The 17,579-nt window shown below is 41.7% G+C and overlaps 1 protein-coding gene and 1 pseudogene across 2 annotated transcripts in view; both read left to right on the top strand.

Annotated features, from left to right (window-relative positions):
• ATRN (attractin) overlaps window positions 1-17,579 on the top strand; it is a gene marked incomplete at both ends in the record, with an annotated part of 171,753 nt that overhangs the window by 131,111 nt on the left and 23,063 nt on the right. Inside the window, one exon of the mRNA XM_079718684.1 lies at window positions 11,110-11,171. Coding sequence (XP_079574810.1) covers window positions 11,110-11,171 — 62 coding nt within the window. The remainder of the gene's footprint in view (window positions 1-11,109; window positions 11,172-17,579) is intronic.
• LOC307062558 (membrane protein BRI3-like) lies at window positions 8,144-8,510 on the top strand (annotated as a pseudogene). Its single transcript has one exon. The product of its transcript is annotated as a membrane protein BRI3-like (transcript).

Raw genomic sequence — 17,579 nt, 5'->3', positions numbered from 1 at the left:
AGATCCCACAAGCCACGAGGCGTGGCCAAAAAAACCACCCCACAGTGAGAATGAGATATCACTACACACCTATCAAATGGCTAAAATTTAAAATAGTGCTAACACCAAATGCTAGAGAGAATGCAGAGAAATTGGATCATGCATACATTGCTGATAATATGGCACAGCCAGTCTGGAAAGTAGTTTGGCACTTACTATACTTAACCCAGTAATTGTATTCCTGGGCATTTATCCCAGAGAAATGAAAACTGATGTTCATACAGACACCTGTATACCAATGTTTATAGCACCTGTACAGCAGTATTTAGCAGCTTCGTTCATAATATCCCCAACTGGAAACAACCCAAGTATTTCTCAACAGGTGAATGGTTAAACACGCTGTGCTACATACATATCATGGAATAATGCTCAGCAATAAGAAGAAACAAACTATTGATACAACTTGGATGAATCTGAGGAAGTTTTGCTGAGTGGAAAAAAAATCTTAGAAATGTACATGCTGCACGATTCCGTTTATGTAACATTTGAAAAAATTTTTAGACCAAAAATAGATACAGACCTACTGAAGCTTCAACTTTCTCTGACTTCTTCTTGACCCTCTTTTCAAAGGGTTCATTAGATTAGGTCAGACTCACCCACTCTCAAGGGGAGGGGATTATACAGGATATGCACATCAATATAGTAGGAATCTTAGGAGCCATATTAGAATTTTCTCTGCCACTGGCTATATTTGGAGTGGGGCTAGCAGGGTTAGGTTGTTTCTCTAACCCCAGGGAATTTGAGCTCTAGGCTCTAGTCAGTACAATTTCAATTTGATAACATCTGCTAACACTGCCAAGTTACAGATCACATACAATTGTAAAATATTTTATTTGGGTTCTAGTAAATATAATTTACTGACTTGTTTTAAGTTCAGGTTGTTTTCATACTGACATACCTTATATTCCAAATCCGATTGAACTTCAAGCTTTGTTTCTTATAGTTGAAAACTGATTAATATTTTTAAGATTCTTAGTGAAAACCTTGCTGGCGTTTTTCCCATTTGGAAAGAGGGCTCTGTGCATATAAACAGGCTTTTGTGCTGGAGATAGCTTTGCTGTTGCCAATTCTGACTTCCAGTTTTTTTTTTCCTCCCATTGCCCTGTTGCTCCACCCTCTGAAAGTCACTGAAATGGTCATTTCCTTCTGGAGGGATCTCTTCCCCACACTTACTTTTTAAAATACTTTTTTCAAGTTTAAGACTCAAAGAGATGATTTTCTGCCTGATTTTTTTGGTCCTCTTTACCTGGACTGGATCACTCACTTGAATAAGATCCACTTATGAAAGCTGCATTCAGGAGCACTTTTGAAAATAAATGATAGCATGCTCACCATTTAGTTTGCCAGCCTTCCCTTGAAAAAACAGGTAAGTACTGTTGAAAATATGTCTTTTTGCTCTTTGTTACAAATAGCTGCAGTATTCACGAACAATGTGACTGGACCCTTGGCATCATGTATTCTTGGTGTCTTCTCAAAAGAACCTGATCAATGCTGGTTCTCTCTATACTTGGGACTGTATCTGGGTGTGTTCTGTGTGGCAGGCTGAGCTTGCATCTTCCTGGGCAGATGTGGGCATGTTCTCAACAGAGGGGGCGGCACCTTTCCGTATTGCTTTATATTCCTCAGAGCCTTAGTCTTTCTAGGTGTAGTTAGCTTTTAAATACACACTTAGAGACCATACAGATTTAGTTAAAATGTAGAGACTTATTTAAGGAAGAGAATAGGAAAATGTCTGAATGGTTCAGTGTAGGTCATGCAGTTAAATTTCAGTACGGCTTTCAATGCAGACAAAAGCCTTTTTTGTCTTTGATTCTCATTTTTTAAAGCAAAATAACTGAGGCAATTTAATTCTCTACTCAAAACTTCGTGTAAATATTAGAGTTTAAAAAATGGTAATGGTAAACTCAAGTTCTTTCACTCTGAACTGACCCCAGGATTCTTTTCCATAATTAGGAACAGATCAAAACCTACAAATGCTAACTGAGGGAGTTTGCAACTAACTATAAAAATCTTTGTAGATTCAGTTTAAAATTGTAAAAAACCACCCAGACTGAAAAGGCCTGTGTGTCAGAGGGTGGTGGGTGTGTTGGGTCAGTTGTGCCTGGTTTCTGGTTGGTTGCTCTTGTGGGTGAGTGCCCCTCGCTCAGCCTCTGCTTTCAAAACGTGATTCTAGATGTTCCCCCGAGTCAGCAGGACTCACCTGGCTTCAGCCATGGTTATAGTTTGGGAGGGTAGGTATTCAAGATAGAGAATGCACAGGTAGACATTGTGTGTGAGGTGGGAAGGTGGGTGGTGGCGCTGGGATTCTGGCTTGTTACAGGCTCTGCAACAGAGGTTGTTATTGTAATGTGGAACTAATATTAAAGTCCTCTCCATGCTGGGTGTTTCATTTGCTCGTTTATGTAAGAGGCTAGTGTTCACAAGTGAAGGCAACACAGAATTTATATTGAGGACTGGGCATTCATTTAGATGTTAGAGTTATGTTTATGGATGCTAATAGGATTGCGATACTAAGCAAAGGATGTATGAAACTTGTTTGTTTTCACTCAGATGTATTTTTTCTAGTAACAGCTTTATTGAGATATAAGTCACATACCATACAATTCACCCATTTAAAGTGTACAATTTAGTGGTTTTTAATATATTCACAGAATATTTTAGAATGTTTTCATCACCCCCAAAATAAACCCCATACCCAGATACAGTCCCTTCCCATTTCTTCCTTCCTCTAGCCCCTGGCAACCACCAGTCTACTTTCTTTCTCTATGGATTTGCCTATTTTGGGCATTTTATATAAATTGAATCATGTAATAGGTGGTCCTTTGTGACTGGCTTCTTTGACTTAGCATAGAGTTTTCAAGGTGCAACCATATTTAGTATGTTTCAGTACTTCATTCCTTTTAAAAACTGAATAATATTCTATTGTATGGATAAACCACATTTTGTTTATCCATTCATCTGTTAATGGATACTTGGGTTGTTTTCACTCTTTAGCTGTTATAAATAGTCAGATATACTTCTAAAGTTTATATTTATTTTATGATAATAATGTATACACATAGCTTCTGGTATTAGATGTCTGTACCTTAAGGATTTAAAAAATTATAAAGCCACGAAATACATTTAGAACTAAACTACTTAAAGTATAAATCGGGACTTCCCTGGCAGTCCAGGGGTTAAGACTCTACGCTCCCAACGCAGGGGGTGCAGGTTCGATCCCTGGTCGGGGAACTAAGATCCTGCATGCCTCATGGTGCAGCCAAAGAAAATAAATAAAATAAAGTATAAATCTGTCTTAGTTTCAGATGGCATTTAAACTTCCTGTACAACCTCATGGTTTTCATCATGATCATTATTTATTATTCCTTCTTCTTAAAAGTCTCCTCTCTTATACGTTTCAGCTGTGGCTTTGGCTGTTTCTTCTCAGTTCAGTGCCATTGTTCCCTTGGGTTTCCTCTGGGCCCTTTTCCCTGGATAGTCCCATCCACACCATCTATGAACACCACCTATGGCTGGGATGGGTAAATCTTTCTCTAGTAGAACTCTCTCCTGTGATCTCCATAGCTAGGATCCACTAGACTTCCTTTAACATTCACTCACTTAGCTGACTTTCTGACACAGAGAGGCAGCCATGAGGGGACAGCAGGAGCCATGCCAGATACTGGGAGGTGCCCCCGTGCTCCTGGACACCCTGGGAGGAGAAGGGAGTGCCCTATGGTGCCTGAGTCTGCACGAGGCAGGGCAACACCAGAGCTGAGCCCTAAGAAACATGAGTGCAGTGTTCTGGGTGGGAAAGGGGCATGTCCAGTCACTTTCCAGAACTACTAGGAGTTTAGCAGAGCTGAAGTGCCTGTTCTGTGAACAAGGAGCTGGAGAGCAGGGCAGACCAAAGCTGTCATGAAGAGACTGGGGCTCCAGCTGAGGAATTTGCACTGTAGCCTGAAAACCACTGGGAGTCACTGAAATGCTTTAAGCCAAGAAGTGACCAAGATCAGTGTTTTAGAAAGATGCCTCTGGCAGCAGTTACAAAAATGGATTGGAAGGACCAGGGCTGGGTTGAGGAGTCTTATTTAGAAACCCAGCGGAGAGGTCCCTCCGATGACCCTTCGGCATATCCCATAGCAACTTCTTTTCCTCGTCTGTGCTTCCGCAGTCATAGACGTGTCTGGTTTTTCACTCTACAAAGATTTCCTTAAGGGCAAGGGCTTTTTGATATTTCTGTGTCCTCTGTGTCATAGCATAGTGTTAATCAACTGTAGACACTCCATAAATGTGCACTAGATGAATGCATAGTTGTAGATGAGAGCTTTATTCTCTGTATCAGAACTTTGGGTTTTTTGGCAACTTTTGTAACCTTTATATAGGTAATGGCAGCCTTTTTCTGATATTGTCAGCGATTGTTGACCACTGCTGAAGAGCCAGCAGGGGTTAGAGACCAAGAATTTATTGTCCGAGTCTACATAGTGTGGTGTTAGAAGATTGAATTGTTCTAGGTTGGAATCTTGTCAAACTCTCAAAAGAGTTGAGAAGTAGAAGAAAAGGGAAGGATGAGGACACAAACATCCCTAATTTTACAAAGAGCGTAGTTAAGGAATACTGGCTATATTGAAATACTTAAGAATGAAATGATAGGAAGTCTGGGATTTGCTTCAAAATAATATGATCACGGGGAAATGGGTAGAGTATGGATGGATAAAATAAGATTGGCCGTGAGCTGTAATTATTAAAGCTGGGTGATAAACACATGGGGTTCATTATATTATTCTCTCTACTTGTTAAAAAGTTTAATATTTTCCACAATAAAAAAATTTTTTGGGCCTCCCTGGTGGCGCAGTGGTTGAGAGTCCGCCTGCCGATGCAGGGGATACGGGTTCGTGCCCCGGTCTGGGAGGATCCCATATGCCGTGGAGCGGCTGGGCCCGTGAGCCATGGCTGCTGAGCCTGCGCGTCCGGAGCCTGTGCTCCGCAACGGGAGAGGCCACAACAGTGAGAGGCCCACGTACCGCAAAAAAAAAAAAAAAAAAAAAAAAAAAAAAAAATTTTTTTAGGGATAATACAGATGATTGAACAAGAAATAAAGGTCCAAATATATTATTTAACCTCCCAAAACTAGCTGCAAGAATATGCCTCAGCTGGGCCTGCAGCCTAGGCCAGCTGGGACATATCTCAGAACTGACATTCTGTTCTCCTTTGCAGGAAGCACACAGCACTGTACTAGAGTTTTACCAGTCATTAGCCACTGTTGGGCAGTTTTAGAACAATCAGAGGGCAGGAGAAAAACCTCCTCTCCCTCAGCCCAGCATACTTCACCCTGGTGAAAATGGCAAAGGGAGCTTCCCTGAAAGCTACTGACTTCTCCTCCCCACCCCCCAAGCAGGGGTGCATCAGAGGCCTGAGGGCTCCTCCCCATGGGCCTGTGAGGTTTGGGAAGCTGCTTTCCAGTGGGCGTGGCTATATTGTCTTATGCTCCTACAGCCTTTTGTGGGTGCAAGGCACATCCTCTCTCTGAATCCAAGGGTATTATATCCATTTCCTGTCTGTTTTGGCATCTTTCCATCACCATCACCCTCAGGATAACAACACAGAAATTATAACAGAGGCAGTAAAAATAGTGATATAATTCTACTGGGGGATTGGGGGGTTAGGGGGTGATGGCCTAAATCACCTTCTAATCTAGTAGGAAGTTAGTAAGTGATGCCTAAAATAGCTAGATCAAGAAGTAACAAAAAACAAAATGAAACAAAACAAAACCCAACTTATTAGTGATAAAAAGGTAACCCCCCAGAAGAACTGAACAGAAATCTAATTAAAGGTGAGGGCCTCTGGAGAGAAGCCTTAAGAAGAAGAAGGGGGACTTCCCTCCTTGGTACAGTAGTTAAGAATCTGCCTGCCACTGCAGGGGACACGGGTTTGAGCCCTGGTCCGGGAAGATCCCACATGCCGTGGAGCAGCTAAACCCGTGCGCCACAACTACTGAGCCTGCACTCTAGAGCCCGTGAGCCACAACTACTGAGCCCACATGCCACAACTATTGAAGCCCGCGCGCCTAGAGCCCATGTTCCGCAACAAGAGAAGCCACCGTAATGAGAAGCCCGCGCACTGCAACGAAGAGTAGCCCTTACTCACCACAACTAGAGAAAGCCTGTGCGCAGCAACGAAGACCCAACGCAGCCATTAATTAATTAATTAATTAATTAAAAAGAAAAAGAGGGGCTTCCCTGGTGGCGCAGTGGTTGGGAGTCCGCCTGCTGATGCAGGGGACACAGGTTCGTGCCCCTGTCTGGAAGGATCCCACATGCCATGGAGCGGCTGGGCCCATGAGCCATGGCCGCCGGGTCTGCGCATCCGGAGCCTGTGCTCCGCAATGGGAGAGGCCACAACAGTGAGAGGCCCGTGTACCACAAAAAAAAAAAAAAAAAAAAGAAAAGAAAAAAAAGGAGTGGGTGGGGAGGAATCATTGTTGATATTTCAACCAGGTATATGTAGTTCTTAATGGTTTTTAAATTATTGATGAACATGATAGAATGAAATAGGGATTCTGGAGAGTGGTAAAAATGAATGGCTGGAAGGAAATTTGAGGAAGAGAGCCCAGAGGTTGACAGTGGACAGACAGTGAGTGTTAGCTTACATGTCGGGAATGAGCAGGTTGGTAGTGTTACCCAGTCTTGAGGCTCTGACCAGAGCTTGGGTATATAGTTTCTGTGCCTGCACAAACCAGCATTCGGTGGGTGGTGTGTGAGGCTAGGTGATGGTCACTGGGATCCAGTCCAGGGCCTATGGTCTCAACATAGAGTTCCATATAGAACTTAGGTTTAGAAAAAAAAAGTTGTTTTGTGTCACAGCAAAACTCACGGCAGTGGCAGCACTAGACTCAAGTTAGGATATGCTCAGCCAGTAGTCATAGAATCTTCCATCCTTGGCACAGCTGAGGCCTAGACTGGAAAGCTGTTTGTCAACAGGCCTAAGTTCTTATGGGAGGAATCAGTCCTCTCCTGGCCTTGCAGTGTTCAGAGTTACGTGGCAAGATTGGCAAGGAGCCAGGAGCCAGAGGGCAGCCATGACCACTTATAAGCCCTCTCTGGTCCTAGTGTCAGGTCTTCGGCATCTGCAGAGCCTGGCCTCTTGGGGAGAGTTGAGGAGCAGATGGGCCATAGTCGGGAACGGCTCCCTGGCCAGGTGGAGCTGAGCCCTGGTGGAGCTGCTGGCCTCAGCGGGCCAAGGGAGCAGCCCACAGAGGTTCTGCCATGTGCATATAGACCTTGGGTTTTCTTAAAGCCTGACGAGTGCTGCCTTGAAGCTAGAAAACTTCACCTCACAGGGCAGCCAGCTATCCTTTCCCATCCTCTTCCTGACTTCAATGCTTGTAACAGTGAAGATAGTTCTTGGTGGAGAAGATAAAGGCAAATTAGAGGTTCTCCCTTTTCAAACCTTCTATATTAAACAGTGATCTTTCCCTATTCATTCATTCATTCATTTGTAACTGCTTTGTGGATTGTACATATAGATGCAAAACACCAGTGTTAAAAAAAATTGTTTTGTGGCAGTTGAGTATAATAAGTGTCATATTCTCTTACTTTTACAGTAAGCTTGGGCTCAGCCTATACCCACCATAGTTGATGAAATTCATTCTCAGCCTGTATCCACAGAGCCCCGTCCCCTTCCCTCAGAGACATGCAGAAACCTCAGGGCTTAACTGAGTCCAGAGATTTTCATTCACTGACTGCTACTCCTGGTGCCCTGGCCCATGGCCATGAGGTTTGAAGGCAGCTGTCCTCACTCCCATATGTGACAGGCTTGGGTGCAGAATAATTGCTGGTGCTTCAGAGCCTCACCAAGGCCTACCGTGCAGTTATTCCTTATTTCTCTGTACTTTTCAAAACTCTAAAACATCCTCTCCATTTCCTTCATTTCCTTCCACTTCCTGGTTTCGAGGTTTGGGCCAGGCCATCTTCCTCTACCCCCACTTCCTCACCCCACACCCACCCCTGGGGAAGATCCGCTGCCAGGCGTCTGAGAGTCCCCGTGAGTCCGAGCCGGAGCCGAGTCCGAAAGGGAGCTGGGGCACGAGCGGGAACCAGACTGGGCGTGGTGGGTGCCGCCCACCATGAACCGCAAGCCCCTGCTGCAGGAGCAGCCTCCTGCCTACAACCTGTAGGGCGGCCAGGGCTACTTTATGCATAACCCACACCGCTACGGCGCCCTCCCAGCCACCGCCCTACCCCTACCTCCTCACAGGGTTACCCACCCACCACCCCAGGGTCTACAACATCCACAGTCAGAATGTCACCCGGCACCCTGCCAGTTCCATCGTTGTCGTTGGAGGCTGCCCTGTCTGCAGGCTCGGGGTTCTGGAGGACTCCTTCACCTTCCTGGGCATCTTCTTGTCCATCGTCTTGATCCCCTTTGGGTTCATCTGCTGTTTTGCCTTGAGGAAGTGAAGATGCCCCAGCTGTGGAGCAAACTTTATTTAAAGGAAACAACACACCTGGCTTTCCCACACCCAGTTATCTTTTCCTAATTACACCCACCCCAGTGCCCAGGACGTAAGGCAAGGCTTCCCGTCCTGTGTAAGGTAGCAAGAACCAAACAGGGAACCAGAAGAATTCCAGGGCCACCTTTTCATTGAATGGTGCTGAGCGATCATTTGTCACCGTCAGTCGGAGTTTCACAGTAGCAGAGGGGTTTTCTCCACGGGGAGGGTAGCAAAAAAATGTTGGCAGAAATACTCCAAGACAGGGATTTGATTTGAAAAGAGCTTGTAACTATTGCTCTTGCTCTGTAAAATTATATAGCTAATATAAATTCCAGACATTTTCTGAAGAAAAAAAAAGAACCTTTGCTTCTCTTTGAAACCTTGTAACTTTGGAGACTTACCTGATAAACATTCAACAAAAGAAAACCACTTTTAGAGTAATGTGAGTCTTGGGGACCAGCCACACTGGCAGCAAGTTTATATAGGTTCTTTTAAAATACATTTATTTATTTATTTATTTATTTATTTATATCTTATTTTTGGCTGCGTTGAGTCTTCATTTCTGCACGCGGGCCTTCTCTAGCTGCAGCGAGCAGGAGCTTCTCGTTGCGGTGGCTTCTCATTGCAGAGCACGGGCTCTAGGCTTCAGTAGTTGTGGCACACGGGCTCAGTAGTTGTGGCTCTTGGGCTCTAGAGCGCAGGCTCAGTAATTGTGGCTCATGGGCTTAGTTGCTCCGTGACACGTGGGATCTTCCTGGACCAGAGCTCGAACCCGTGTCCCCTGCATTGGCAGGCGGATTCTTAACCACTGCGACACCAGGGAAGCCCTATATAGGTTCTTTATGATTTTAAGTTGGATGTGAATGTGGTGTGGCTCTACTTTAGCAAGAAATCAGGCTAATGGTTGGGATCCCATATGTCCTTAGGAGTGTTATGTGGCACAGGGCACACAGACACCTGATGCGTCTTCAGAAGATGCCATTAGCATCCAAATTTTTTGGCACCCTACAGTGAGTATAAAATCACCTCATGGATTTCTTTAAAACACTGAGGACATACTAATGTTTTAAAAGATTAAAATCTAAACAGAATTGGATGCACTAAAATCTGTTTCCTTCTCCTTCTTTATGTCTTGTAGCCTGGATTCTTCATTCCTCAAGACTGAGTAACTTCGTTTATATAATTGTTTTTCCCCAGTCTTATTAAAAACCTTTATGTGAGGACTGTAGCCATATTCTGCAGTTTTCCTTCTCTCAAGGAGCCTTCTTATTTAGGATGATTACTATAATAAATGAAGGAAAGCAAAGAATATGGTTTCTCCTTGTCTATGATATCAAATCTATATATCTTTGTATTTCTGGTTATAAATGGTGGCTAGAGGAAGGATACAAAAACTTCAGATTCTATGCCCCATAATATTCTACGGCCTGAAAAGGTAATATTGGACCTTTATTTAAATGTCAAAAAGAAAATAAGAGCATCAAAAAGAAAAGCAGTGGAAGCTTCTCTCTCCTGCCTCTGTGAGTCTGACTATGAAAGGAGTGCAAAGCACTGAATTGTTGCTGTACTGGGGCCTAGGCTGTAGCACTTTCCTTGCATTGCTGTAGGATGGGAGTTGACAGGAGTAGGTGGGGGGGGGAGGTAGGGTGGGATTAGGAAAAGAAGACGCTAATCATTTACTTACGTGACTCTTGTCATACTGCCTTCATTTCAATAATTACCATCTTATTCAATAATTGTTTCATGTATAGTACCATTCTCTCTCCAAGGAGGGCTGTGGTCCCTTAAAAATAAGCAGAGAACACACCATAACATCTGGCTAGTACCATGTGTGTCATAGGGTAGTAAGGACACAATTATCATACTTACTAATAAATTCTAAGGTGCACATTTTTTCATGCTCTAATATCTCTGAATTCATGATACATCTTACAATGATTTTAAAAGCAGTGTGTCATGGTGTAACTGGCAGTGTTTTCTTAATAGTACACAAAATAATGCCTGTTTTAGTGGTGTCTTAGATTTGATGAACTACATTAGGGATTTTATAATATTCTTGGTATAAAATTATTTAAATTCAAATTGGTGTTATATTGATTGTCAGATGATATTCAGTGTAGTGAAACTTGGGATAAGGTTTTATTTTAAAGACGTTATCTTGAAGTGAGTACATTAAGTGTCAAAGGGATGAAGGGCACAAAAGGAAGCTGCCCACCTGACGGTAGATCCAAGAATTGGAATTTGAAGCAAACAAGGAGAGCATTTTGTCTTGAAAAGGGCACAAGGAGGTAGCAAGTAACCTGACTTGCTTGCAGTTGGGGTCATTAGCAGGAGTCTGAGAAGTCTTCGAGGTCAGACTAAAAACTGAGATCTGGTGTCAAGAGCAGGGGGACTGTAGGGGTTTGTGTTGAGTCTCAGAATATCACTTTTGTGTGGCAGTTAAGCAAGAAAAACTAAAGGGATGAGGTGCTTTTCCTCAAGTGAAAAAATTTCATTAATCTCTTCTTGAAATGTTAATGTCTTTCTGCTTCAACGAGAAGGTTGAGTTAATGGTGCTATCTTATAACCCAATCACTCTATGTGTTTTTCTGTCACAGATTGCCTTCTCCCAGCACAGCAATTTTATGGACCTGGTACAGTTCTTCGTGACCTTCTTCAGGTAATTTCACTTACACAAACTGTATCTGTTCTTTTGATTCAGGCACTTAATTTCATTAATTATCAGCCCATAAAAGATAAATGAATAATCCTATGTTTGCACAACAGATCAAACTAACTTTATATGTATTCCTGAAAAGTTACATGTCAGTTACAATACTGTAAATTCAATCTAATCTGATAAAATGAAGACATATGGTTTGTATGTTCTGGCTTTTTGAGGCAGCTTTTCATGTACCCTATACTAAATGTAGGTAATTTAGCTCTTCATATGGGGAGGATTTGGGGTTGAAATAACACGTAATTAATAATGATTACTGGTGTGTGCTACATATATGCTTCTTCTTGTTCACGAGATGTTTCAGGTGATTATCTAGAGTTTTAAAGCTAAAAGTGATTTGTTAGGCCCTGAGATTCTTTTGTTTTTATAGGTTTTTTTTCAGTTTAATTTTATTTTTAAGAAAATACTATTACACATAATTGAAAAAGTGCTACAGTGCAAAGAGAAAGCGACAGCATCCTGCCCCACATCTTCCCATCTTCACTGTCCACATTTAAATTATTTTAATTGTTTTTTACTTCTCCATGCTTATACTTTTTATTTCCAAAGGAGAAAAATTATTTAATTTAGATAAATGCAAAAATGGATATTCAATATATTTCAAAATCCCGTGCTGATTTTTTTTTAATCTAAAGCATTGCATTCCTTTCTATTTCACCACTTAATATCACAGTCATTATTACCATAAAGTATTTTCAACATTAGACAAGGAATTATGCAGTTAGGTACAATATAACTTTCTTTCATGGCTGGAACAGATAGGGTAAACTTATTCAATTTACCCACTCTTTGCCCAGTCTTCTGACAAATCCCACTAGGTTTTACCCTAATTAACATAATTTCCTAACGTTTTGCTCTGCCTAATGGATTTTGAGTATGTTCAACCTTTAGAGGTATCCATGTCAGTGGCTTACACTCTTTCTTGGTTTTTCAATTCAGTTATCTTTTGATGTCCTACTGTAGAAGGATTTATTATCTTATGTTACCTCCGCCAGGACCCCCACACACACTATAAACACATACAACTTCCCCTTCCTCCCACTCATGTAATATAGTTACATCACAATGTTTGGCTAAATCAGGAGTCCCTATTTATGTTGCTATAATTATAAAAACTCCTGTTTGCAGCTGAGTTGAACTATAATTATACTTTTCCATTTTTTGGATGGGGGAATCACTCTTTGCTTATCCTAAATGTAATATTTGCCATATTTGGGGTTTTTAATTGTTTGGTTTTCTATGTAGCTACCCCTGATTTACCCCTATACTCCGACAGAACTGAACAATCTCTCAGTATGGTCAAGCACAAGCAAGTACTCTCCTGGTTTTAGTTTCTCTTGGAGATTTCTGCCCTAGAACCCTAGCCTGCTGCTCCCAAGTGCACTAGTTGTTTTTGAGGCCTGCTGCACAACTGTCGTCTTGGGAATTTCTTTTGCCTTCCTCTTATATTAAAGTCTCTGTCTCCTCGATCCCATGTCTTTGTCTCCCTGTTTATTCCCTCCTTATATTGGGGCACATTCTCCAGGAAGTTTCTGAGAAGAGATACGTGTGGAGGTAACTTTTCTATGACCTTCCCTGTCTGAAAATGTTTTAATTTTACCCTCACATTTGATTGAAAAGTCGAATACAGAATTCTAGGTTAGAAACATCTTCCATTAAAATTTAGAAGGCGCAGACTTCCCTGATGGTCCAGTGGTTAAGATTCCACGCTTCCAGTTCAGGGGGCATGGGTTCAAGCCCTGTTCGGGGAAATTCCGCATGCTGTGCACCATGGCCAAAAAAAAAGTATTGAGAAGGCATTTTGCTGTTTCTTCTTGTTTCTAGTATTAATATTGAGAAGGTTAGTGCCATTATAATAACCACTCCTTGTATGGGATCTGTCTTCTCTCTTAAAAAAATATATTGAAGTATAATATGAAATTACGGAAACACTTAGAAATCATTAATGTCTAGCTCAGTGAATTATCACAAATTGAACATGCTCATGTAACCACTACCCAGGACAAGAGTTTTTTTCCCCCTAGGGTATTACCACTACCCAGTGTCCTTTTTGACCCATCTCCTAGAGAAATGGAAATAAAAACAAATAAACAAATGGGACCTAATGAAACTTAAAAGCTTTTGCACGGCAAAGGAAACCATAAACAAGATGAAAAGACAACCCTCAGAATGAGAGAAAATATTTGCAAGCGAAGCAACTGACAAAGGATTAATCTCCAAAATATACAAACAGCTCATGCAGCTCAATATCGAAAAAACCACAGATTTAAAGCATGTGGGATCTTCCCGGACCAGGGCTCAAACCCGTGTCTCCTGCATTGGCAGGCGGATTCTTAACCACTGTGCCACCAGGGAAGCCCAAATCATCCTTAATTTTTATCGCCAGTGTCTTTGCATTTTTCTGTGATACCTCTGAGATAATTTTTATCCTAAAATTGCTATATCAAAATGCAAAAACACTACCAAATAGCCCCTCAGAACAGTTGCATGAATTTACACTTCTACAGCAGGAATGTACTTTCTCTTACTATTTCTGCCTATTTCTCTTACTACCATTAACTATTTTTCATTATTTTTAATTTTGCCAATCAGGGAGGTGTCATTGGTACCTTGTTTTAATTTGTATTTATTTATAAGTGATATTTACTAATCTCTTATACCTTATAGTTCTTGTTTTGAATTATCTGTTTGTATCCTTTGCTCATATTTCTATTGGGATGTTCACGTTTTTCTTCATGAAGTTTAGGACCATCTTTTAACCCCATTTATGGTATTTTTCACCAAGCAGATGTGTCAGTTTTTTCCTCTATTTTCTTCATGAGCATTTAATCTATTGTTATTTTTTTTCAGGTGTTCCTTTATCTAACTTGAATCTATTTGAATTATAACTTTACTATATTTCCATATGGATAGGCTTCAGAAACTTGTCAATGAACGAAAGCAGGGTATTAATTACCTCAACTCCAAAGCCACACTATCCACTAGGCCAGGAATTCACTCTCCATTTTATTTTTCAGAGTATGCCCATCTTAGCTCATTGGAGCTCTGTCCTAAATGATGCAATGCCAGCAATATGGAATGCTGGAAATGTGATTACACTTTCTCCCATTCACAAGGAGGTATCTTCTTTCCACAGAAATATAGATTTCAAAAGGAAATTGCCCTCTCTCATGTTAACCACAGAAAAATTAAAATCTCAAAATCTTTTCCGACCCCTCCCAACATTTTTTTATTATGCTCACTCACTGACACCAACCTTCTTCCACAGTTCCTCCAGAGTGGAACCAATGAATCCTCCTATATTCTTGCAAATTCAATATTTCTTGAATCTTTGCACTGTGACTTCCACCAAATTATAAGTCCCTCCAAGATAGTTGTCATCCCCTTCCTTTTTGGCCATGTGAGCAGCGGGGCTTGGGAGGGTGACACACTTAAATAGTTCTCCTCTGCATTTGCCTCAGGGGTACTTACCTGATCCCACTGACCTGTCATATTCTTACTCTTTCAGAGCCCAGCCTGTCTACTCTATGAAGTCTTCTTCTGGCACATTCACCCCATAGTCCACCTCTTCTTGGACTCCACCCTACCCATATTTTTATTATACCACATAATCACACTTTAATGCAGTTATTTAACAGTCTAGCACTTAAGGGCAGCCCATATACAAATGAACCTGTAATTTGACATGCGAAGATGAACAGGGCTAATTAGAGGCCTCTCCTACAAGTTTTAAATTGGGTTCTGAGAGCCTGAAACAGTTCTCGTATGACTCTCAGCACTAACTATACTTTAGAATTCACCTGAGAAGCTTAAAAATGAAGCAGCAGCCTGGGCCCTGCCCCCAGAGATGCTGATTTCACTGGTCTGGTATGGGACCTTATCATCATGGTATTTTAAAGGCTCTCCAGTGATTCTTATGTTCAGCTGTCATTAAAAACCCCTGAGTTAGCTGAAAGTTGTGTGGATTCAGGGGCTGGGGCAGTATTACATCCATCCATATGCAAGCTAAAGCACAGAAGGTCAGATGGAAAAGAAGATCATTAAGTACTGAGAGGATGTGAGCATGGCTTCAGCTGACAGCTTCGTGATTCCCTTTCCTGCAAGAGCAGGAGGCTTTAAGGCTCTGAGAGAGCCCTGTAATTATTCCCCCACCACCAGCCAGTGACCACCACCTGGGTAGAGGTTATTTGGAATTTAAATTCTAGACTGTAATTATTTTACATAATATAGGAACAGTTTTTTTAAGTTCTACTGGTTTTTTTCTTGCACCATTGAATGCGTCCCATGTCTTGTCCTTTGTTGGATGTTGTTGTTACGCAGAACTATATCCTAGAGTCATTCTCTCAGAAAAGACCTGAGAAATAAATTGATACTTGGGGAAGACCTTTTATAAAGTCTGAAGACTGGAGTCTTGAGTTTTGCAACATTGTCTTCTATTTCTTTGTTTCCTCACCTTTAATTCCATTTGCTTGCATTCTGGACTTCTCTGTAGATGAATGAGTACAGCTCTGGATCTGTCCTCCATATTTCTTAACTGAACTCTCATTTCTTTTTCATTTTCCTTTGCACTACATTCTAGGTGAGCTCCTCAGCTCATTAATTTAGTCTAGTGTTGGGTCCATTTCCTTTGCTGAGTTATCTGATTAGGTTTTTTTATTTTAACAATTGCATTTTATTTCCAATATATGTTCCTTGTAGCCTGTTTCAATTTTATGAATGCAATTTACTTTCATGTTCCTTTGTGAGATTAATAAATGTTATAATTTTATTTTGAAGTCTTATTTTGTGCTATTAGTAATTGGCTCCTCACATGCTGTTTGTTGTTGTTTGGTACCTCTCTTTCACAATGCTGGTTTTCCTCAAAATGTCTGATTTTTTATTATGTTGAAGATTCTGTGTTTACCTTTGTATGGTTGCCATTTCTGTCTGTCACAGCCTCCAGTGAGTATGGAGTATGGAGGCAGAGTGTGCTGCTGGGTTAGGTATATTGTTAGTTTGTCTTCTGTATGAGAGAGTATCCATCCTGCCTGGCCTCTCTAGCCCCAGGACCAGAGCTCACTGCCTTATTTGCTCTCTTCCATTGCTCAGCACAAGCAGGGAGGAGGGAAGAAGCCATCTGGTGTGGCCACACTGAATGCAGCTCCCCCCCAGCACTTGGGCAGTTCTCCAGAACCCCTTCCCTCCTTGTGTCCATATACTCTAGACTGACTGACTGACTGACTTCTTCCTTCCTTCCTCCCTTCCTCCCTCCGTCCCTCCCTCCCTCCCTTCCTTCTCTCTCTCCCCCCCTTTCCTTTCCCTCTCTCATACACTCACTCTCTCTTTCTCCCTCTCCCCCTCCCTCCTTCCTTCCTTTCTTCCTTCCTTCCTTTTAATTTTTAGAGACTTTATTTGTTTAAAGCAATTTTAGGTTTACAGCAAAATTGAGAGGAAGGTACAGAGATTTCTCATATACCCCCTGCCTCCACACATGCATAGCCTCCCCCATTATCAACATCACTTGCCAGAATTATACATTTTTTACTAAAGATGAACCTACACTGATACATCATAATCATCCAAAGTTCATAGTTTACCTTAGGGTTTGCACTTGGTGGTGGTGTACATCTGTGGAGTTTGGACAAATGTATAATGTCATATCCATTGTCATAATATCAGAGTATTTTTACTACCCTAAAAATGGAGCCCCTTTTTTACTTTTTAGCTCTCTCTAATCTGGCTTCCATCCCAACACCCCATCTAATTTTTTTTTGTTGAGGGCAACTAGCACATCTCTATTGCTAAATCCAAAAGTTAGTCTTTAGTTCTTATCTTTTTGGCTTTGCAACAGTATCAGTCAACTGATCACCCCATCAGTGAGACTCTTCTTGCCTTTTGTGAGTCCATACTGCCCTGAAGCTGCTCTTTCTTGGTCTCCCTTGCTGAACTATCTTTTCTATTCAACTTCTCATTGTTGCTATTCTTCCAGAATTTGACCCTGGCCATCTCCTTACTCTGTGTTCTCTGGTTGAAGTCTGCCATCCCCATCTGCAGCATAACATGCCCAGAAATGAACTCTTGGATCCTTCCTCACCAGTCTTCCCCACATCACTAATTGGCAAATCATGCTGCTGGTTCCAAGTCACTTCTTTCCCTTTCACACCCAACAGGCATTCCGTCGCCACATCCCAGCAGTTACAGTTAGCAACCTGCCCTACGTCTACTCCCCACCCTAGCCCTAACCATCACAATCTTGCCAGGACTATTTCAGTTGATTTTGGCTCCTTTACAACCCACAAAAAGTCCAGAGGAGACCTTTAAAATCATGAATTAGTTTGTATCTAACCACTTATCTCATATCTAATGGCT

This window comes from Hyperoodon ampullatus (genome assembly GCF_949752795.1).
Source record: "Hyperoodon ampullatus genome assembly, chromosome: 14".
Classification (NCBI taxonomy): domain Eukaryota; kingdom Metazoa; phylum Chordata; class Mammalia; order Artiodactyla; family Ziphiidae; genus Hyperoodon; species Hyperoodon ampullatus.
The sequence above is the reverse complement of the archived record's forward strand: the minus strand, read 5'-3'. Positions and strand labels throughout refer to the sequence as shown.